This window comes from Mustela lutreola, chromosome 11 (genome assembly GCF_030435805.1).
Source record: "Mustela lutreola isolate mMusLut2 chromosome 11, mMusLut2.pri, whole genome shotgun sequence".
NCBI classification, from domain to species: Eukaryota; Metazoa; Chordata; class Mammalia; order Carnivora; family Mustelidae; genus Mustela; species Mustela lutreola.
Genome location: NC_081300.1, coordinates 96,978,144 through 97,001,631, shown reverse-complemented (window position 1 = coordinate 97,001,631; position 23,488 = coordinate 96,978,144). Strand labels below are relative to the sequence as shown.

Sequence of the window (23,488 nt, the reverse complement as noted above, 5' to 3'; positions counted from 1 at the left end):
ACACATTTTTCACATATGAAAAAAAAAGGCCAACGTCACTTGCAATAAGGGAAATGCACATTAAAACTACACAAACACCCCTTTTCATCTACAAAAAAAGCAAAAATCCAAATGCATTATAATGCTCTCCACTGGCGAGGCTATGAGAAAGCAGGCACTGATGTGGATTACCGGGGAGTGTAAGTGGGTTCCACCACCAGGGAGAGCATTAAGCAGCAACTGTAGACATTATAAACACACACACACCCTTGGACTAGATTCCACCCTAGAAATGTAACCTTCCAGTGGACTTGCCCAGCTGCACAATGAAGTATGGTCAGGGTTATTCTTCTGCCTTCGTCAAGGCAGAACACTGGCAAGAAGCTGAAGCTTCATAAACTGTGGCTGGTTAAAAGATGACGTCAGGGCCGTCCAGTGGAACGTGGTGAACTCTTCTCAAACATGGGGGGGGAAGTTCATCACACGGCAACACGCGAGAAATCTCCAGAACACATTGTTCACCGGAGCAGCCAAGATATAGGAGAATGTGTACAGGATAGGACCATTTACACACCCCAAAAAAGGAGGAAACAAGAGCACTCGGGCATTCCTTGTTCTACCACTAACCTTCAGAATCCAAAGCCGGGACCTGAAGAGACACGTGTATATCTGATTGCCTTGATCATAAAAATTTTCTGGATCGGTATGTGAGAGCAGAAAGGCAGTGGGTACCTGTTGTGTGGGGGGAGGGGAACTAAGCTGATGGGGCAGGTGGGAGGGGCTTTCACACGTCATTTTGATGCCAAAACCGTGATCCTAGCTCATGCTTACTTGGCACCGACAGCGCGGTGAACCCAGTCCTGGAGCTCTTCCTGTAATAGTTCAGTCCGTCGATCCTCCCAACAGCCCTGATGTCATGGGGACCATTATCATCATCCCCATGTCACATATCAAGAAACTATAGCACAGAGAGGTTAAGTGAGTTGCCAGAGGTCACACAGCCCATAAGAGGCAGAGCCCCGCATGAACATATCATCTACTCCAATAATCACATTTTTAAAGATTATTCCTTTTAGGTCTTAGGCCATTTCCACTTTCTCAGGGATGAGCTGGGCCCCCATCTCACACCTGTCTCAGGCGTGATGCAGGCATCCCTCGTTCAGGGTGGGGACAGGTAGAGAGCTCTCCGTTTAGCTCCCCATCTCTCCCCTCCCCCTTGAGCTGATGTGGGGCCCCACAGCCCCTTCTCGCCAAATGAATCCCCTTCAAAACCTCTCCTCAGCTCTCTGCTCTTACAGAATTTTTCTGCTGCTGACCTGGGTATGGTGCCCAAAATTTATGTAAATGACAATTGGCTCTTTCCCTTGAAAACGTGCATGCTGATGGTCTGTCCCCCAGCACAGCTGGCTATGACTTTCTGCTTCGTTCCAGTGCCTCGGTCTGAACGTCTGACTCACATCATTGCGACTTTAAAACGTCCGTCCTTACAACCTCGTTCAACCGTGCTTCACGGAACTGAAAGAATGACTTCTTGCCAACACAGCAGAGTCTGCCGATGACCTCCCAAGAACTGCTTCAGTCCCCTGCCCTGGAACCAGCCAGACATTCGGTTCAAATCCCCAAGTATCACTAATGAGCAAACAACCAGGGCACAGCCTTTGACAGAGGAAACCTGCTGGGCCTTTAGGAAGAGGAAGAAGCACCGAGAACAAGCCTCGTTCTGCCGGGAGCCCAAGACAGAAAGTCAAGTAGCGACCTGGAAACAGGAGACTCTCTCACCGGAGGCCTGACTGTAGGGCCAGAAGGACTGAATCCCATCTGACAACAAGGATGTGATGGGGACAGCTGAGGGGCTGAGGGTTGCAAGCGGAGCTGTCGGGGGGAGTTATTGGGGGGAGCTAGGCAGACAGGGCAGTGCGCCTTCTTGGCTTCAGTCTCGGTGCTAAATTTACCAGGGAAATCCCTTAACGGGGCCCCAGGGTCAGACCACACAATGCAGGGAGAAAGCTCCCCTACCAGCCCCGCACCAGGCCCTTGTTCCTAGAAGTGCTCTGGTGGTGGCAGATGCAGTCATGTTATAGGTTATTTGCCAAATGCCTGGGGACCACAGCGAGGAGCCCCTCTCCCCATCCTTCTCAAGCCCATTTGGCTAGAAATGGGGCCAGGCATCCCCTCTTGGCTCTCAGCTCATGGCCCGTCTCTGTCACACTCTCTTCAGCAGGGCACTGGTCCCCTGAGTCAGGTGCCCTATGGCTGTTTAGGGCAGATACTGCTGCGGGGCTTCCTGTGGAGAGCACTGGCCCACTGGGCTCTGGGACTCTGCCCCCTTCTATGAGACAGCCTGGGTCCAGAGCCAACAGGCCCTGCTCCCTCCTGGCTGGGGGGGACCTGGGGCACCCCAACTCCCTGCCCAGGGCCCCATCTTCCTCATCTGCAAATGAGGACAGAACCCACGGCCTTAGAAAGCACTCAGCCCAGTGGCCGGGCCAAGACGGAACTCCGATAGTGTCTGACCGCCAGGAGGAATGGAATGGCTGTCAGGAGCGCCACACACGCACAGAGATCGCCGTCGGTCACCTGATCTCCGTCACATCTGATTTGTCTAGCTTCTGCAGCTCCAGCTTGGCGGCCTCTAGGATAGGCATGACCTCGGCGAGGGCCATCTCGGCCTCCGCCTTCTCCACCGCAATGATCTTGTTCTGCTCTTCTATCTCCATGGCTTTTTCCTCTGCGAGCTTCTTCTTTTCCTCGGCTGTGGGGGGAGAGGCTGGTGAGTGAAGATGCCAGCGTGGAGAGGAGAGACCACCACCACGGAGACAAAGCCACACACAGCCCGCCAAGGCCAGTCCTGGGCTGTCAGGGCATCTAACACTCTTGGGCCAATATGGCGGCCTTAGGTGTTCCTGCTAGAGCAGAAGTTCTCACCCAGCATGGAGTCTCCAACACCAGGACCGCTGCTGACTCCGACTGGCCCAGCCACGTCCCGCCACTCCATCCCACGGGACAGCCCCCCAGCCCTGCATAGCTGGTGTGAGTGGAGGACACCTGTCTCTCTGGTTCACAGAGATCTCTCTTTGCTTCTCATCACTATCTTCAAGGTTGGTTCAGACCCCGCTGAAAAGTCACCCCTCGTATGGTGGCCTGCCCCTTTGGTCACTCTGGATCCTCTATTTGCTTCATGTCACTGATCGAAATCAGGCATTTCACTTAATTGTTGGCTCACTGATTGTCTGGTTCCAGTCACTGGAATGCAGGCATCTCCCCGAGGTCTGGAAGCTCGATCCCTAGCACAGAGCTCGGCTCATGGTATCTGTACTGGGCTGAAGAGTGTCCCCCACGATCCACATCCACCAGTGACCTCAGAATGTGACCTTATCTAGAAAGAGGATCTTTGGACATCTAATGAGTTCACGTGAGGTCATACTGGGTTGGGGGGTCCTAAATCCAATGGCTTATGTCCTTAGAAGACAACCACATGAGGACATGGGGACATAAAGGGAAGTGGCCACTGGCACCAGACACTGAGATGAACCTAAAAGCTACGGTCTGCCAGCAAACGCGGAGGCTGGAAGAGTCAAGGAAGGGTCGTCCCCCAGAGCCTTTGGAGGGAGCATGGCCCCCTGACACCTTGAATTCAGACTCTGGCCTCCAGAACTGTGAGAGTAAACTTCCGTTATTCGAAGCCCCCCAGCTGTGGCCATCTGTTTGGGCAGCTCTAGGAAATAAGTACACTGTCCCTTATCTGGGGTCACCCAGGTGGGACCGGAGCCCAAGGACTTGAGCATCACAGCCCTGCTCGTAACCACTTCGGTGTGCTGTCATCCTGAGTGCGGGGTCCCCCGCTAAAGTTCCAGCAGACTCTGCTTCAGCGAACGGCCTCAGGGAACCCATACAGTGGGTTCTTGACAAACGTATGCTGGATGCCCTCGGATTTTCCAGTGCGGCGTCCTCTAGGGAGTCACGCCCACAGTCAACAAGCAAGCGTCGACTGAGCCTCTGTAGGGGGCAAAGCGTGTAGGGGCCCTAATGCTCTGCGGGATCCTATCCCTGGGAGAGATCCTGGCCCTCGGAGAGATTCTTGCTGGAGCAGCAGGAGGACAAACGCATGGGGAGAAGGAAGCAAGGTCACAACCGTGAAACCGTCAGAACTGAACAGCAGAGCAGAGACTGTCAGCACTGCCAGGGTGCCGGGAAGACGGGTCCGTAGAGCAACTATCGCAGAGGAGATGGGCCTGGACCAGAGCCATGTGGCAAGGAGGGCCAGAATGACTGCAGGTGATCTCAGAGCTGAGGGGACCAACGGGGGCCCTCAAAGCCCCACACGCAGGAACACCCATCACACTCAGGAGAAAAAGGGTGGGCTGACAGGTGGCTTCTCGGAGATGTCCCCCAGTGGAGCTCTGTCCTATCTAGGGGAGCCCTGCTGCCCCCCCAACCCTCCACTGAGCTGGCCCCACACTGACCTATGGCCGTGTTGGTGGCGATCTCCTCCAGCAGCGCCTCGCAGGCAATGGACTTCTCTGCCAGCACGACCTTCTGCACAGCCAGCTTCTGGTTCAGCTCGTCCAGCTGGATGGTGGCCTCCTTCAGCTTGTCCAGCCCCCCCTCCAGACGCTTGCATTGAGCTGTGGAAAGAGAGTAGCTGTATTCCTCACCAAGGTGGGTGCGGTTCCCCACACACCCAGGCAAGCATTCAATCCACTGGGGCTCAACCTAAAAAATCATCCTCATGAGACATCAGGCAGCATCAAGGACCTCCACCACCGTGCCAGGACCACATCAGCCAAAATAAATGTATTTCTGGAAAGAGCACTTCCCTTAGGCAACAGCCAGAGCCAGAGCATTTTTTTTTTTTCCAAAAGCATTTTCCAACAGAGCGTGTTGCTGCCCTCACACCCTATCTCTAAGCAGGGAAGACACAGAGTTCCAAAGTGCACAACCCAACACCAACAAAGAAAAATATGAGTGAGCCAGGCCTCTCCCACCAAGAAGAATTGCTCTGGGAAGTAAAACCTGGAATGTGCTGCACATTTGTCTGCATTAGCTCCTGCTAGCGAAGCATTTGCTGAAAGACGAGGTCAGCACTTGGATCCTACGTGTTCCCCATCCCATTCCCCCCATCTTACCTGTGTTATACTGAGTTTTCTCATCCAGCAGCTTTGAATACGTGTTAATGAAGTCCAGGTAGTTTTTGGGGGTTACATAGTTGCTACGCCTCAATTTCTGTAGAAATTGTTTGCTGAACTCATTCACGGATTCATGGACCAAAACAACGTGCTCCACCACACCGTCTGTGTTTTCCGCCGGGATCATCGGATTAGTCCCTGAAGAGAAAGGAACGGGGAAAATGCCTCTGAAGTGGTGGGAAATCATCAGCAGGCTCCTGAAGAGTTAAACACAACGTTCCTGTCTGACCCAGCAATTCCGCTCCGAGGCATGGACCCACAAAGCCCTGAAAATGTCAAGACTCTTGCAGACAACACTCATGGCTGCGCTACTCGTGACAGCCAAAAGTGGAAGGAACCCAGTGTTGGTCAACAGATGGCCAGATAAACAGAATGCGGTCCATCCCTACGACGGAAGAAAGGAAACTCTGTCCCGTGACACAACATGGATGAACCTCGAGAACAGGCTAAGAGTAAGAAGTGAGGCCCAAAAGGACATATGTTGCACGATTTGACTTCATACAAAGTCTCTAGAACAGGCAAATTCATAGAAAGAAAGTAGTTGGGAAGTTATGGATGGGGGCCTGGAGCTGGGGTGGGGGTAACGGGAAGTTGGTGCTTTACAGGGACAGTTTCCATTTTACAAGGTGGAAGGTCTGGAGCTGGACGGCCGTGGCAGCTGCCCAAGAATGTGAATGTGCTTCACACCTCTAACTCGACTCCTGAAAATGGTTAAAATGGCAAATTTTATGTTACAGATGTTTAAGCACAATAAGAAGGTGATATAAAAATGTTTAATAGATGGGGCGCCTGGGTGGCTTAGTCAATTAAGTACCTGCCTTCAGCTCCGGCCATGATAACAGGGTCCTGGAATCAAGTCCCACATCAGGCTCCCTACTCGGTGGGGAGCCTGCTTTTCCCTCTCCTTCTGTCTGCTGCTCTGCCTACTTGTGTTCTCTACCTCTCTGTCAAATAAATAAAATCTTTTAAGAAAATGTTTAATAGAGAAAGCAAAAGAGCACCTGGTTGGTGGCTCTCCTGGACCATGGGACCAATGCACGCTCTGCGGGCAGGAAGGTCTGTCTCCTGGGCTGGCTATGCCACTGTCCCAGGAGGGGGCCAGGGTTTTCAGGAGGGAAATGCACCCAGTGTCACCGCTGGATCCCTTGTGCCTGGCACACAGTGGGCACAAAGTGGGCCTTCCTCTAAGTCTGTTGAAACCAACCATCATCTCTTCCACTGCTCAGATCACAGCCCTCGGACCACCCAACAGACAGCACAACACACTCCCCGCCACGCAGAATGGGCCTGCAACTAAGAAGGAAGACAGGATTGACCAGACGGAACCGTTCAGCCAGAGGCTGCGGGTTTGATCTGAAATTATACGAGGAGCCAGAACACCACAGCCCACGGAGAAAAACCATGCCTCCCAAGTATCCCCACTTTGGAGCACGGTTAGTCCAACACCAAGGAATCTGTTCCAAGAAAAATACATTCTAAGCGAATTCCACATGGTGTTCTTTAGGACACGGAGCTGCTGCGTGGTGATGGCAAACCAAAGCGCTGCAAGCGCACGGGGACGTCTCCCGGGCGTGCGGGGCTGGTGGACCACACAGGACGCGCCCATCCCGCTGCCTGGTTTTGTAAGCGGTTTCGCGGGGACACAGATCCAGCGGCAGACGTGAGTAGCTGCTGCAGAGCCTGCATGACCCACACAGCTGGAAATATCTATCACCTGGTCCTTTACAGGCCAAGTTTGCGGATCCCCCGGTTAGATGATGAGTCCTATGGCTAGCACAGAGCCACACTTGTCTCTTTCCCCTGCATGCTAAGTAACATTACGAGTGCTCCCTGGGTGAACCGACAAGTGACTCATTTACTGAACATAGAGGTAGAAGGTGGAAACTATTTGCAGACCCACGCAGTGTCATTTGATGCCAAGATCCAGACAAAAAAAGCTTTTCCCCAAAGATACATGGACTTGCTTTCTTATTCCGGAGAGTAAAATTAATAATCAAGGACTTAAGTGTTCGAAACTTCTGAGCAAATTCAGCACAGATTATCAGTCTCCTGAAAGGTCCTCCGGGCATCCTTTGAGTCAGGGATCAGCCCGCTTTTCCTGTAAAGAGCTCGGCAGTGAAAATGCAGCCTCCGTGGGCCGTATGGTCTCTGCTATATTTCCTCAACCGTGCAGTCAGGAGCTTAAAGCAGCCACAGACACCAAGTTCATTGACAAAAGAGTCTGTGTCCCCATCACAGTCTGTTTCCCGAAACAAGCCGTGGGTCCCATTTGGTCCAAAGACCATGATGTGCCAGCCCCTGCTCTGGTAGCGGCCGGATCCGTCAGACACCCCGCTGAGCATGGAGCCCAACGCAGGGCTCAGAGCCCAGGACCCTGAGATCCCAACCTGAGCCACAATCAAGACACTGAACTGACTGAGCCCCCCAGGTAGCCCCAGTGCCCTGTGAAATCCCTTTAGATTAAAACACAGTATCAGGGTGCCTGGGTGGCTCAGTGGGTTAAGCTGCTGCCTTCGGCTCAGGTCATGATCTCAGGGTCCTGGGATCGAGTCCCGCATCGGGCTCTCTGCTCAGCAGGGAGCCTGTTTCCTCCTCTCTCTCTGTCTGCCTCTCCGTCTACTTGTGATTCCTCTCTGTCAAATAAATAAATAAAATCTTTAAAAAAAAAAAAAAAAAAACACAGTATCAACCAAAACACACTGACAAACTTCAAAGCCTTCGTGGCCATGGGGGCGAACGGTGAAGGGATCTACTGGACCAAAATTCAAAGTCAGAAAAGTGATAACAAGTCATTTTGTTATACCATTAGTGGGCCCCACCCCCATTAGCGGTCACGTACCTAAAAAGGACTTAGCAACAGCGAGGAGGGCTTGAGAAGGCCAAGGCATGAACCAGTCGATACCAGTGTTATTTACAAGACCTTGAGAGGAGGGAGACACAAAAGAGATGCTCACGGACGGGGACACAATCTTCAGCACCAGGCACGGTGGTAGAAGTGCTGCATGCGTCCAAGGCTAACTCAGCCAGAGCAGAGTTTCTCAGCCTCAGCGTGGCAGACGTTGGCCTGGACGGTCCTGCATGGTGGGGTGTCTGGGCAGCACGGAGCGTTCAGGGGCACTTGGTCTCTACCAACCACATGTTGGTACCACGCCCCGCAACCCACGGATGCAAGCCGCAGAAATGTCCCCAGGCACTGGCAAATGTCCCTGAGGGTGCCAGTAAGGCCACCCCCCACTCCAGAACCTCTGCTCTACAGGTCAGGAATTGCATCTTCCCTGAGGCTGGCAGGATGGTCGCAACAGAAGAGAGAAGAAGGCTCAGTACCTGCCACGACCAGAGCCTAGGAGCCTTTCCTGGTGGGGGGGAAGACAGCGCTCCCTGTGGGCAGCCCGGGAGCCTGCTGGCCACCAGGTGGGACAAAGAAGGGCCGGTCCTACACGGCAGGGCCCATATGCCAGCCCCAGGGACCACCCCGAGTTTTGCTCTGCCAGGGATGGCGATGTAGGCTCAGCCCCGGGCACCTGGGAAATTCCTGCACCGGGTCCTCAGGGTGTCCCCGACCGGTGACATGCCCAAGACAATGTGCAGGTTGTTGGCACTCTTGTTCACGAAGTACTGCCACACGGACTCCTTGGCCGGGCCCATGCCTTGCTTCAGGGCTTCCGGTCCGATCTGACTGAGGATCATCTCCTTCTCCTCTTCCGGGAAAAGCGCGGGTATGATTCCTGGAAAACAAAGACCAATGCTGGGTTCCCCAGCCTCGGGGTTATCATCTCTCTAGGCACCGAAATGACAGAAGCACAGCATCCCCGGAAGAGCAGGGGACACCAAGACCAAGGAGCAGGGTCTGCGCCCGGGCACTGAGCCTCCCTTTGACCCTCAGTCTTGTCGGCAAAATGAGAGAAATAAATGCCTCCCGCTCACCTGGGAGGTGATCACGAGTGCCAAACCCAGGATACTCAACCGGGGGCAAGTGTGCCCCCTAAGAGACATTTGGCAACGTCCGGAGACAAGTTTGGTTCTCCCAGCTCGGGTGTGTGTGTTGGGGGGACATGCTAATGGCACGGGGGCGGCGAGAGACTAGGGTACAGCCAACTGGCCCGGGACGCCCAGGAGAGCCACTGACGTCAGCAGGACCAGGGATGAGAAACCGCTGCCAGGTTTAACCGCTCCAGAAAATATATTAGTAACCTTGACCATGTTGGGTGCTATTTAAGTGAGGCCCCCAGGAGCTCTCTTGGCCTTCACAGAAAATATAGCCCAGACCTACAGTGGGGCTTACAGATACAGAAAGCAGGGCTGACCCGTCCCCCTCTGCTCACCAGCCTGCAACCCACGTATGCAAAGTCTGATGCCAACCCAGGGCTGCGTGTGTTAAATGCCACGTCCGTAGCCCAGACCGTAGATGCCCCGGGCTCTCAGGAGCCTTGAAGCCACTGCCGCCAAGGAGAGGCTTCTTGGGGGAGAGAGATTCCATGTGGCACAGGAGCCAAGATCAGGAGGAAACGGACAACTTGGCCCTAGCCTGGCGTGTGGAGCGCTGCTGTTTGTGCACAGGCCTGCCCCCTTCCTACCTGTGCCCACTTCCTGGCCTCTCATCCCTCTTTTCCTTTGGAAAATCACTTCCCCATTCTATGCCTGCCTGTGGTTTGGGTGGTCTGCCCCATCAGAACCACTGTGAGCTCGAGGGTTGGGCTCAGGGGTGGGCATGGGATCCGAGCCTACCCATGGGACCCCTGCGGGGACTCCAGCCGCAACCCCGGCACAAGTGAGTCTTGTCCACCTAGGCTGAACCAGGAGGCTGCTAGAGAAAGGGGCAGGGAGAGTGTGGCAGGCAGGAGAAGAGCGTGGGCTGGAAGCAGGGGCAGGACAGCCTGTAGGGACGGAAGGGGAACTCGGAATGCAGAAACAGAAGTCCATCCGCAGAGACCCAGAGCACCGAAAGCGTGGGACGGAGGGAACTGGTAACATGCACGGACAGCCAGGCTGTAGGAAGCAAGGAGAGGAGCAGAGAGATGCGTGTGAAGAGTCAAGGTCAGAAATGATGAGGGTCTGGCTTTGACGGAGGGTCAAGGGGATGCGAGGGAAGAGACAGGTTTCGGAGAAAGCCTGATGTGGGAGAGGCCAGGAGTCGACACACGCCGCGGTTCAGGCCCAGTGAGAATTCTGGAATAACGAAGTAAACTGGGAAGGTGCAGTGGGAGCCCGCTGACGACAAGAAAGCAGCCAGAGTCTCACTAGCTGCGATGTTGTCTTACTATAGTTACACCGTTCCAAATTAGTAGCATGCCTTCTGGTTAAATATCTGATGGGTTCCCTACAGAACCAAGCTGACCCAGCAGGCCCGGGGCTGTTCTCCTTATAAAGGCTTGTGTGCAGGGTTGCCCCCTGGCCAGCATCCGGGAACCTGGACTTTGGGAGGGGTCCTCCCGCCGTTCATCCACCCAAGTGGCTCACCTACAAAGAGTATGGCCTGTGCTGACCCTGCCTGCCTCCTCCCTGGAAATCTGGAACTCTGGTCGGAGCCAGGCAGCAGGTGCTTATGTGACCAGCCCCCAGGGAAGCCCCTGGGTGCTGAGTCTTTAAGGGGCTTCCCTGGGAGATCATACTGCCCATGGGGTGTCACAGTCAGAGGAGGGGGAAGCTAGCGTGTCCTGTGAGACTGCCCTACAAGAGGGTTCTGGAAGCCTGTGCCTGGCTCCCCGGACTTCCCCCCCATGCGCCCCTTCCCCTTGCTGATGGTGCTTTGTGACCTGTAATTGCATCATGGCCGTGTGTTCTGCAAAAGATGGAGGAACTTGCCCCTGGTTCTCCTTCTTCCATCTCAGCCTCTGGCTCACTCCCCCGCTTCTCCCTGCACCTAGCGCTGGGCTCACCTGATTTCTCGCGCTACCCCCCATCCCCAGACGGTTCCATCCGTTCCTAAGGCTTGGGGAACCACACGCCAGTGATGCTGAAATCGACATCTCCACCCCGGGCCCCTATTCTGAGAGCCAGACCCCTACAATCCAACGGCCCATCTGCTAATGAACTGTGTTTCCCCCAGGAAGAGACATTGAGGTCCTCAGAACCTCAGAATGTGACCTCACTCAGAACCAGGGTCTTTTAGGAAGTCCTCCAGTTAAAATGAGGTCACTGAGATAGGTCTTAAAGCAGGACAACTGATGCCCTTGTTGTAAAAAGGGGTAATGTGGACGTAGCGACAGACATGCTGACCCCAGGAGAGCACGTAGGCACAACCCCGGCGAGGTTGTGGAATCAGAGAGACCAGCAGAAGCTGGAGAGAGGCCTGGGACCGTCTCCCCCAGAGTCCCAGAAGGAACCACCCCTGCCCACACCGTGGTGTGGGACGTCTAGACTGTGAAACAATAAGTGGTAGTGGTTTTAGATTTTTCCAAAGGGATCTCTACCCCCAGCGTGGGGCTCGAACTCACAACCCTGGGATCAAGAGACTCACTTTCCGCTGACTGAGCCCACCAGGTGCCCCAAGTGTCCATGGTTTTCAACCCCCCGTCCTGTCATACTTCCTTACAGCAGTCCTAGCACACTAATACACGCTCTGACGTCCTGTTTGGGTTCCTCCAATGTGTAACACACTCCATAGCCCCCGAATGGCACAATCCCAGACCCAGGTCACCTGTCACACTCTCCTGTTCTTACCTCCCTCTTGCCTAGACCTCACGGGGCAGCCAGAGGCACCCATGAAAACATGAGCCTAGACCACGCTGTACCCTGAGAGTGACCCCCAGCCTCTTCTAAGTGATCCGCCAGGGCTATGCCAAGTGGCCCCTCCCCCTGCTCTCGTCCCCGTGCAGGGCATGCCCCACACAGGAGCAGCCCCCCCCAACCGGCACCTGACGTCAGCATGTTGTTGATGAGCTCCAGGAAGCTCTCCTCGGCCACGTGGGCGTCCGTGAACAGGAAGATCATCGTCTTGTTCTCTATCCCGAGTTTGAGATAAAGGTTCTTCAGGTCTTCCCGGAAGTTGTTCTCCGAGTAGCCTCGGCTCAGAAGGATCTCAAACACCTGCCGACACAGAGCATGGCAGCAGTGAGAGTGCCGGCCAGCGCCACGGTCACTGGCCAACTGGGCTGCGGGGGTGGGGCAGCCTGTGCAGCTATCTCAGCGGCACGAGTGACAGCGAAACTGGACAACCTGGGCCATTTTCACAAACACTGCTGAGTGGGAAATGCGGGACGAAGGACACTGGGACATCCCTTTGCGTCAAACGAGCGGGGATAGATGTGTGCTGTGAGTGCACTCACGTGTGGGGGTGACAGTGTGTGCCGGGGACACAGGCCTGTGCAGACGGGATGACAGGATCACAGGAGTGTGGCAGAACAAAGGACACCTTCGGTCATTAAACGAATCATCTGAGTAAGAGGGCGGGGGGGGGGGGACAGCCAGGAATGGGGGTGGGAAATGGAGAGCAACGGACGGGCCAAGCCATGAAGAAAAAGGAAAAACAGAACACACACGCGCGCACACGCGCGCGCACACACACACGTACAACCATAGTCCCCATCGGGATTTCAGTAAAAATGAGAGAGATCATGGGAAGATCTACAGGGAAACTAAGGAAGAAGCCATTTTAAATTCTTAAAGGTAAAAATCGTACTACACATGAAGTCAACATCACTGCAAACGAGGGCACAAGTCTCCGTCACCGTCACCTCCATTCACTTCCCTCGGCCCCGGGGCCTGCGCGTGGAACCGCGAACAACTGACCACCAGCTCCGAAACAGCTCAGACGACCTCCAGCCCCTTGAACGTCCCTAGTCGCCGGCCTCCCCTCGACCTCAACTCACACCTGCGCACAGGGGCTCGTGCGGCCTCTGTTCCAATCATGTGGCCTTGCACAGCACTCAGGGCCCTTCCACACACACACACACACACACACGCACACACGCACGTGGTCACACAGACCTTCATGTTCACACACACATGCTCAAGGGGACATGGATGACGTCCAGCCAAATATTTGGTCTCCGGTTCCATCCGACCACCCCATCTGTCCTGCCCAAGCGCAGCTTCTCCGCCGCGGTTCCTAACGCCACATGGCATGAACCAGCTCAATGGGACCCCCGCCCCCACCTCCCCTCCACTTTCTAGGGCACCACAACAGCCTGGTTAGCCTTCCTCATCCTCCCTGGACCTCAGGGGTCCCTCTCTGCCATCCCTCGAGTCCAAGATGCCCAACTGTGACCTCAGAAGAAAGTCATGTCTGATTTACCCAGATCCGTCAATAGAAAAACAAACAAACAAAAAACAAAAAAAATCAACTGATCTAGAAAAATGTACAATTCTAAAGCAATTATATTTCAGCCACATTTTTTAAAAAGACTTATTTGAGAGAGAGAGAAAAAGAGCAAGCCGGGGGGAGGGGCAGAGGGAGAGAGAGAGAGAATCCCAAGCTGACTTCCCGCTGAGCACAGAACCTACAGGGCTTGATCCCACAGCCCAGAGACCACCACCTGGGCTGAAACCGAGAGGCAGACCCTCACCCGACGGAGCCACCCAGGCACCCCTTGGTCATACGTTTTATCCAATTTTAAAGGTAAATCAACCAAATTTCTAGAAAGTAGTTTCTAGAAATTCCTAGATCTAGAATCTAATTGTCTAGAATATCTAGAAAATTCTAGATCTAGATTCTAAATTTGGTGAATCGACCAAATTTCTAGAAAGACTTTCTCGAAAATTCTTTTCTAGAAATACTTTACACAAAAGGTCAACATTTGCGAAATACCGCAAGCTAGACTCATTGAACGAACCCTGATTTTCTCTTTTGCACAGAGTTCTCATAAGTCAGTGAGTGCCTAAAAAGGCACCTCAAAAGAAAGAAAAGACCAATGTCCAATGAGTGTATAAAAAGAAATTCAAACTGCGCTATGAATGGAAGAAAGAAGTACTTGTGTAAACTTACACTATTTTTCACCAATAATATTGGCAAGTTATCAAAATGACAACACCCAGTGTTGGCAAGAACGGGGAGAAATGGGACATTATCTGTAGCATGAATCAGGATAAACTTGTTGTGGCCGCTCCTGGTTGCTAATTTAGGCATTTAAAGGAACAAGGATGAATGACGTAATGCCACTGTCCTCGCCACCCAGATTAAAGATTTGCTTAAAAAAAAAAAAAACCCGCATTGTCATGCATGGTCTTGGCAATGAGTTTTTGGCTATGACACTAAAGCATAAAGCAACAAAATAAAAAATAAGCAAGTGTATTGTGTGAGGTAGGTCTTCAAGATTCAGCCTCCCTGCGTGGTACGCATCGCCCCTGGGAGAGGCCCCTGCGGGTGAATGGCCGGCAGGCAAGGCCGGAGCTCACTAGAAGATTCTGAGGATGGCGTGGGGAAACAGGAACCCCCACACACTGCTGGTGGGGCTGGAGAATGGTACGGTCGCTTTGGAAAAGAATCTGGCAGCTTCTCCAACGGTCAAACATGGAATGCTATATGGTCCGGCAATCTCAGCGCTAGGGGTCTACCAAGAGGCACAACAACACGTGTTGACATGGTGACTCGTATGTGAACGTTCACAGCAGCACGGTTCACAGCAGCCAAAAGGTGGGAAAAGCCCATGTGGCTGTCGACGGATGGACGGATAAACAGAACGTGGTCCATCTAGACCCCAGCACACGGGTTCAGCCATAACGAGGAATGAAGGACCGGTACGTGGAGGGAGCCTGAAAATGTTACTCAGGGTGAGAGAAGCTGTCACCAAAGACCACATCCTCTGGGATCCTATTCATAGGAGAGCTCGGGACGGGGAAGTCGATAGAGACAGAAAAAGTAGATGAGTGTGTTTTTAGGGCTGGGTGAAGGACGGAGAGCTAAGGGGCACTGGATGTCTTTTTTGGGGTGACAAAAATGTCCTCAAATAGACTCCGGTGATGGGTGTGCAGATGTGAATATACCGACAAGCCCTAGGTGCACCTGGCGAATAGTATGGCCAGTGAATTATATCTCCATAAAGCTATTGCTTTGAGCTTGTTTGTTTTCAAGAGATTCTAAGAACGGCCTAGAACTGTGTGGGCTGGTCATGCAGATAGAGCAGCCAGCTAGTACGTGGCTGACCCGAAAGCTGGGTCCACAGAGGTTTGGGGCCAAGCCGTCCTCTACACAGGTACACGTCACAAACCCCAAGACTGGCCAGGTCTGACTTTCCAGTTTGATCTGACATAGTCTGCACTCCACAGATCACGCAGAAGTTAGAGTCTTCGGACATTCAGTTAAAATAATAACAAGGGGCGCCTGGGTGGCTCAGTGGGTTAAGCCGCTGCCTTCGGCTCAAATCATGATCTCAGGGTCCTGGTATCGAGCCCCGCATCGGGCACTCTGCTCAGCAGGGAGCCTGCTTCCCTCTCTCTCTCTGCCTGCTTCTCTGCCTACTTGTGATCTCTGTCCATCAAATAAATAAAACCTTTAAAATAATAACAAGGAAAAACAAAAACCTGTTCTACACTCTATGAGAATGCCATCTTACGACCTCTTACAGATCATTCCCATATTTGCGTGAACTACCAATGCCTAGAAATTCATTCGACAGACTTCTCTCTGGGAGGGCAGGCAGGTTCACCTCGCAGCCGGCTGTGAAGGCAGCCAGCCTGGAGAGAGACTGCTTCCCGGAGCCGCCGACCCCGACCAGCAGGGCATGGCCACGGTCCATTCGGATGATACGATGCACACGGGTCAGGTGCTCCAAGGCGTCATCAAAGAGAACCAAGTTCATTTTGGTGTTGCTTTCATTATACTCCTCGAGAATTTCCTGAAATTTAAAAAAAAAAAAAAAAAAAAAAAAAAAAAAAAAAATTTTTTTTTTTAACGGGATCACTGGATTTTAAGAGACAGACCTATTTCCTTTGGTCCAGGAGGAATGAGAAACAGAGGGTTTTCTTTTCAATAATCTATAGTGGCTGAAATAATTAATTCATTTGGGTTTCGGGGACTAAATCCAGTGTGGACAGTGAAGGCTTTGATCTGCTGGTCTGCGATCGGCCAGCAGTGAGCCAAAGCTGGTTACAGGGCTCAGGGCATGAGTTAAAATGAAAATGACTATCAGCCAGCTGAGTGGTTCCCAAACCTGGCTGTGCATGGGAACCCTGGAACCTTTCTTGAGGCAAGGAAACTCTCAGAGGGGCGAGCCCAGGGGCCCACGCATTTAGCACAATTCCTCAGGTCATTCCATGCACCCCTAGACATGATAATCACCAGACTGGACACAGGCCTGCATTCTGAACCTTGAGACAGAGGCATGGATGTTCTTCCCAGTGCTACCTCCTGAGCAGCTCTGGGCTCCCCCGAGAAGTGCCCCCCAGGAGATGTGAGCCCACGGAGAAGGTCAGCCCCACCCGCACCTGAAACAAAGCCTTGGCCGCCTCGTAATCCTGGATGTCTTCATAAATGCGCATCTCCCCTTCCTGCAAGGCTGTCCGGAAGTCTCCAAACAGGATGGGATCCCGCATCACCACCTCCAGGTCATCGTTGAAATGTTCCGTAACCAAGTCTCTTATGTGGTCTTGCACCTTTGGACAGAATGCCACTTAAGGACCCAAACCCAACAACAGAAATGGGCTAAAACATTGTCAGAAAAAGAACATATGCTCAGATTATCCAAAGTCATTATTTTTTCCAGCCGCTCCAAGCTACGTAATAATCTACCCTCCCTCATCCGCCAACTTTTGTTGTTACTGTAATTTTCACCCGTTGGCGAACTATATTTAAAAGAAAAAAAAAGGGGCGCCTGGGTGGCTCAGTGGGTTAAGCCGCTGCCTTCGGCTCAGGTCATGATCTCAGGGTCCTGGGATCGAGTCCCGCATCGGGCTCTCTGCTTGACAGGGAGCCTGCTTCCCTCTCTCTCTCTCTCTGCCTGCTTCTCCGTCTACTTGTGATTTCTCTCTGTCAAATAAATAAATAAAATCTTAAAAAAAAAAAAAAACTGGCCGGAGAGGAAGTTTCCTATACTGTTCATTTCACCTAGAGAAGAATTTTGTGGTTAGGGTTTTGAATTAACTGATGTATTTTGAGGTACTGACCAGCTGTTTGTCTGTTTCATTGATTAACCGATCGTGGAAGACCCTCAGACACTCGTTTCTCCAAACTCTCACCATCTGAGTCACTGTCTGGAACCTATGTGACAGGAGGGGCAAAGTCAGTCACGAAGTCGTCTAGAAAGAGAAAGGCATTAAATGCTACTATTTCCAGAGGGATACACGGGTCGCAGAAAAGGACATTTCTATAGTCCTTTTCCTCCCCGGTCTCCCATTAATGAAATTTAATGGAAGTGAACAAATTAAGTGTAAAGACCATAAAATCACCATCTACAATTTATCCTCCAGTCGGGAAGAAAAAGAACATTAGCTGTAAATGACAAGTGACATAAAACAGGTACCTGATATGCTCCTACTTGCTGGAATGCATGAGTTTAAAATCAGCATCAAGGCCACTGGCAGCTTCTTTTTTTTTTTTTTTTTAAGAACCAGCTCCATCTGGCCTCAGTTCCCGAACTTTCTCTGGTTTCTGACAAAGAGCCTTCACTTCCCCCTACATACCTGGAGCTGTCTTCTCCTGAACTATCATTCCAAACCCTTCAAGGGTACCTGAGAATAAGTTTGGGCTCATGGAAAGCCCTCAACTCCCTTTTCCAAATTTTGTGGACTTAATGGGAATCCACAAAATTAGGACTATGCTTGCAAATGCGCAAAAGTATACATTAACATAAACATGTAAGTCTAGCCTTAACAAGAAAATTTCTGTACTCAGACTTAAACCCTTTCTATCCTCTGTGCTTACTTCTCCCAAAGACACACATGATGGCACCAATCAGCAACCGCCAACAATTCATTCCTGAGCAAAATGCAACTTTAGAACGAGGAACGAATGATCAGTAGAGCAATCCCACCAAGGGGCTAAATCCACCTGTTCACGGTCCACTCCTCTGCCTTTCTTGGTTCCACCTGTCTTTAGGTCAAGGGCTTGGAAGTCTTCAGGCCTTAACCACATATTTAACTCTCCATTTAACATAACCAAAAAGACATTGGGTGAATAAGTCATACATTGATTCATCAAGTTCATGGACAAGTCCTCTGTCTTAAAAGAGTAAGAAAAAGCATCATCGTACCAATGGGCCACATGTTAGTGAGACAAAAGAAACTCACCGCTCTGGATTCGTGAGGACAAGACCGTTAAAAACTCGCGAGAGATCCCGAAGATTAAAGATGTAATGGAACTTGGATGGGGTGGGAGGCAGGTCCTGGACAATGGCTTTGGAAAGCGCCAATGTGCAGAAAGTCAGCTTGTCGCTCACAGCCCTGATGCTTTCATGGAACACCTGAAAAATGAAAAGGCCCCCCGAAGAGTCTATCAATGGATGAATGGACAAGCCACATGGTCTATCCATACAGCGGCGTATTATCTGGCCATATCAAGGAGGAATGTACCGACACACACGCCACCACATGAAGAACCTTGAAAACGTGAGGTTAATGGAAGAAGCCAGTCACCGAAGACCACGTAGCATATGATTCCATCTATATGAAATGTCTAGAAGAGGGAAATCCACAGAGCACAGAATGCAGATTAGCGATTGCTGGGGGCTGAAGGATGGGATGGCATGACTGCTTTGGGGTGACAAAAATATTCTGGAATTAGGAAGTGGTGATGGTTGTACAACATTGTGAACGTACTCAACGCGAATAAACTGTGTCCTCCAAAATGGTGAAAATAACTAATCTTGCACCATGTGAATTTTACATAATTTTTTAAGAGGAGATAAATAAGGGTGCCTGTGTGGCCCAGTTGGCTGAGCGTCTGACTCTTGATCCTTGGCTCAGGTCATGATCTCAGGGTTGTGAAACTGAGCCCTACATCAGGCTCTGCACTGAGCATGGAGCCTGCTTAAGATTCTCTCTCTCCTCGCTTTGCCCCTCCCACCCCAACTCATTCTTCTCTCATGCTCTCTCTCTTAAAAAAAGAGAGAGAGAGAAAAGAAAATTAAAAGGTCAAAGAAACTTATCATCTGATTTGCTTTCTCTCCCCCCTATATTTTCATATTCACTGAGAAGTTGACATGATGTGAAACCAAAACCCAAACCAGCACTCAGTTTGCATTTGATTTGACTAGCGTAGAACTCAGAATCGTGAAAGTGAATAGCTTAAGGTAGGGCATGAACATGCCAGGGGTCCACAGTTCCTACTGATCATACCTCACCATTTCACGCCTTTACGTTTCCTGCCTCCTGAAGATTCTGTGTGCACAAACTTCACTATAGGACGGAAACACCAGGATCAGAAGATCGTCATTTAAATGAATGGGTTCCATTTTGCAGGGGAGGCGGCCAAGTTAAATCATCATCATGAGAGCGGTAACTAGTGTCTAATGAGTATGTGTTAGACATTGTACCACACATTTCATATGCATTTTTTCCTTACACTTTCCCGGAAACCCAGTAATATGGATACCATCATCATTCCTGTTCCAGATGAGAACCAGGTCTAGGAGAGCTCAAGGAACTTGCCCAGGGAGCAGAATGGGGTCTGACACCAGGGCCTGGTTCCCTAGTTGAGTCCCTGCTGCAATTCCATGTGAAACATGTAACTCAGGGCCTCATCATGACTTCTGTGGGCCCAAGACACTCTTGCCCTCTGGGCCTCTTCCTCCACGAAAATACATGCCTTTATCTTTTATGAATGCACTGGTATAAAGATGAATATAATCCAGGCTAGACTATATTCATTTTTTTCTTCTGGTTTTGAAATAAATCAAAACATTTCATGCACCACCACCACCCCCAAAAAAGGCCCCTGGGCCTTGTGCCTGCTGTGCCTAATGCCTAAGTCAACCGTGCATACACTTCTCCTCAACACAAGGCACTCCAGTGTAGATGGCAAATTAAAAGCAAGTTACCGAAGTATGCCCTTTCAGAATGGAGGAATAAATTAAATGCAAAGACTCCTCTGAAGGAAATGGTACATTGAAGACACTGAACAGCGAAATAAATCTCGGATCAACTTCATTGCGGCCTCCTCCAGCTTCTCCCATCGCAGCGATAAAGCCAAGGTCCCGAATGCTTTTACAGTTCAGTTCCTTCCCACGGTCATATAAGAAGCCTCTTTCCAACAGCAGTTTCAGCAAGGCGATTGGCTGCTGTGTGCCATATTCATCCACCTTGATTGAGTTTTTAAAGAAAAGAGATAGTGGTAGTATCATGAAGTGGAACTCAGGGATGCCTTTGCTGGTCATCTAATTTGTAATTTTTTTTAAATCTCTCATAAGCTCCATGAGAGCAGGGACTGCTTATGTTTCGTTCATCACTGCATAGTACTGGACCCGTAAGAGGTACTCAAGAAACATATGTTAATTGGATGGATGCATGGATGGATAAAAGGGGGTGTGGGTGCGTGCACAGATGGATGAACAGATGCACAGATGGATGAGGGTGTGGATAGATGAATGGATAAAGAGATGGATGTATGGTTGGATGGATGGATGGATGGAGGAGTGGAAGGAATGGACGGAAGGATGGACAGATGGATGGATGTGTGGGTGGTTGGATGTGTGGACAGATGTGGATGGATGGAAGGAACAGATGGACAGATGGATGGATGGAGGGAGGGAGGGTTGGAAGGAACAGATGGGTAGATGGATGGATGAACAGAGGGATGGATGGAGGGATGGAAGGAATGGACGGATAAATGGATGGATGGATGGATGTGTGGGGTGGATGGATGTGTGACGGATGTATGGATGGATGATGGATGGAAGGAATGGATAGATGAATGGATAGATGGATTAATGGATGGATGGATGGATGGAAGGAACAGATGGATGGACGGACGAACGAATGGATGGATGGAAAGAATGGATGGATGGAGGGATGGAAGGAACTGACGTACAGATGGATGGATGGATGGATCGATCGATCGATCAATAAGGGGTAGGGTGTGTGGGTGTGTGCATGGATGGATGAACAGATGCACAAATTGATGCATAAGTGTGTGTGCGTGGATAGATGGATGGATGGATGGATGGATGGATGGATGGATGAATACTGGCTCTGCACATAGCCTATGTGGAAGATAGATTTTCAGAGGAAAAAACATGGTTCTGCAGGAATTACATGAACTAAATTTCAGTACTAAGAAAACTTTACACCTCTCAGGCTCTGGCCCCAGATACACACTCCTCATGCATGCCAATGTTTCCCTTCCTTGGTAAATCCAGAGAAGTCCTTGGGAAGTGTCTGCCCTATGCTTCCCAAGTATATGGGACTGAGAACAATATTATCATCTAAGCTCATTGGGAAATCACTTACTCAAACATACGGTGTAAAGAGTTTGGAGGCTGCCTGCTGCCTGCTTTACTCCTTCAAGAAAGCAAAGAAGGCCTCAGTAGGGACAAGTCCCTCTGAGTAAGAAGAACATTCCAGCAACATTGTCCCCTAAGCTGTCTCCCCAGAACCGGCACCCTGCAGGGGAGCTGTAGAACGAAGACGTGTTCTCACACTCATAGACTCCATACCCATACACAACAACACAAACTTAAGCACACAGTCTTGGCCACCGCTCCCTGCTCCCCAACCTAACGCTACCTTTGGCATATTCATATCGTCCATGAACACCAGGAGTCGTTTTCCCATGGGTGGGCCATACGTGTCTTTGGTTCGTTTTTCCACATTTGCTTCCAAATTTCTCTGGATATCCATCGATGTGGTGCGGGAAGAGAAGCTGACCATTAACACAATCTGCAACAGAGAAGGATCATTCCAGAAGTGGTCGTTTCTTCACCGTACCAGCAGGAAATGCTAGACGGTGAGCTACTATCAATTTTGCAAATCCACTGGTATCTGAACTTTTTTTATAACCCAACGTGTGTCTGTCTGTCCTCCATTCTTTCCCTTTGGCAGGTGATAGTGAGTTGCTGCTTGTGGGACTTGGGCACAATGCGGAGAGGGTAGGGGGTCTTTGTTCTGCCCAGTTCTGGCTAGGAAACCTCCAAAAAGAGGCTTAACCTTTTAGAGCCTCGTTTCTCTCATCTGTAAGACGAGTTTAACAACATCTGCTTGGACTACTTCATAGGGTGATTTAATCACAGGAGACGAAATCTGCAAAGGTGTTTACGATATGACAAGGTTAGATGGATGGATGTGTGGGGTGAATGGATGGATGTGTGGATGGATGAAACGAATGGATGGAAGGATGTGTGGACAGGTATGTGGAGGGATGGATGGATCGAAGGAACTGATAGATGGATGGATGTGTGGATGGATGGATGGATGGATGGATGTCAACCATAAGTGACTATCGTGTCTGCTGCACCTAAGTGAAAAGGTCCAGGAGAGCATCTTTGACACCAACACCTGAAAGAAAGGGGAGGGAGACTCCTAGGTCCCTGTGTGGACAGCACAGCCTCACGCACGGGAAGTGCCCAGGACCTCTCACTGTGCTTCTTAGAGCAGTGAGTGAGAGTTCATTGGTTAGCGGTTCTCAAACCTAATCATGCCCCCGAGACACCTGGACAGCTTTGTGCCACACACCTCCAAGGCCCCCATCCTCAGTTCCCGATCCCATAGGTCTAAGACAGTGTAAGCAAGTTTTCAGGCAATACTCCTGCCCGAGGAACCACCCTTTAAGCACCACTGCCGCAGACCACACTGCCCTCCAAAGGGCCCACAGGTGCAGGTGCACAGGACATGAACATGTCAAAGGTGAACGTGCCTCCCGATGTAGCAGGTGTGCTCAGATGTGCCTGCTGGGCCGAGAAGCATTGGCTGCTGAGTTGCAGGGAAAGGGTGTCATGACGGGGGTGTTAATGTTACCGTTGTTGATCTGACGCCCCAAGCAGGCAGTTCCCTCTGGCTGGAAACCTCCTGTCTGTGCCCTCCACAATGACATTCTGAGAGCTAAATAAACCCAGTTTTTGTGCGCCGGTGGGTGAGTGGGCTCGAGCGCTCACGGGCAGGCTGGCCCAGTCCGGCCCATACGGCTCCCATGATGCCCATTGCAGAAGCCCAGCTGGCCACTCCCTGCCCCAGGGAGGCTCCTGGTTTCGCAGGAATAAGCCAAAGTAAGAGGAACAGGGAGGAAAGTTATGGGAAACTTTGCTCCCCTTGGAGGTTCCAGAAGGCCAAGAAAGGAATTGGAAACTGAAATGATGACTGGATATGAACAAAAACCTAGCACTGAGTCCCTGAGTGGATGTGGGGCAAGTGCATATGAACGGGGTATCCTGAAACCCACAGGCAGCTTCTTGGAGGAGATAGAGCCTTTCCTCAAGTATTAAAACCCTAAAGACTGAAGCCAGGACAGTGGAAATGATGAG

The 23,488-nt window shown here is 51.1% G+C and overlaps 1 protein-coding gene across 6 annotated transcripts in view; it reads right to left on the bottom strand.

Moving 5' to 3' along the window:
* The window catches only part of DNAH10 (dynein axonemal heavy chain 10), a 135,404-nt gene that overhangs the window by 23,905 nt on the left and 88,011 nt on the right, over positions 1 to 23,488 (bottom strand). For all 6 annotated transcript variants that reach the window (XM_059139680.1, XM_059139679.1, XM_059139678.1 and 3 more), the window contains 12 exons: positions 21,759 to 21,911; positions 20,075 to 20,335; positions 18,327 to 18,499; positions 17,205 to 17,298; positions 16,527 to 16,694; positions 15,749 to 15,937; positions 12,020 to 12,191; positions 8,687 to 8,890; positions 8,005 to 8,085; positions 5,106 to 5,303; positions 4,443 to 4,604; positions 2,557 to 2,731 (listed from right to left, as the gene is read on the bottom strand). In XM_059139680.1, coding sequence (XP_058995663.1) covers positions 2,557 to 2,731; positions 4,443 to 4,604; positions 5,106 to 5,303; positions 8,005 to 8,085; positions 8,687 to 8,890; positions 12,020 to 12,191; positions 15,749 to 15,937; positions 16,527 to 16,694; positions 17,205 to 17,298; positions 18,327 to 18,499; positions 20,075 to 20,335; positions 21,759 to 21,911 — 2,030 coding nt within the window. The remainder of the gene's footprint in view (positions 1 to 2,556; positions 2,732 to 4,442; positions 4,605 to 5,105; positions 5,304 to 8,004; positions 8,086 to 8,686; positions 8,891 to 12,019; positions 12,192 to 15,748; positions 15,938 to 16,526; positions 16,695 to 17,204; positions 17,299 to 18,326; positions 18,500 to 20,074; positions 20,336 to 21,758; positions 21,912 to 23,488) is intronic.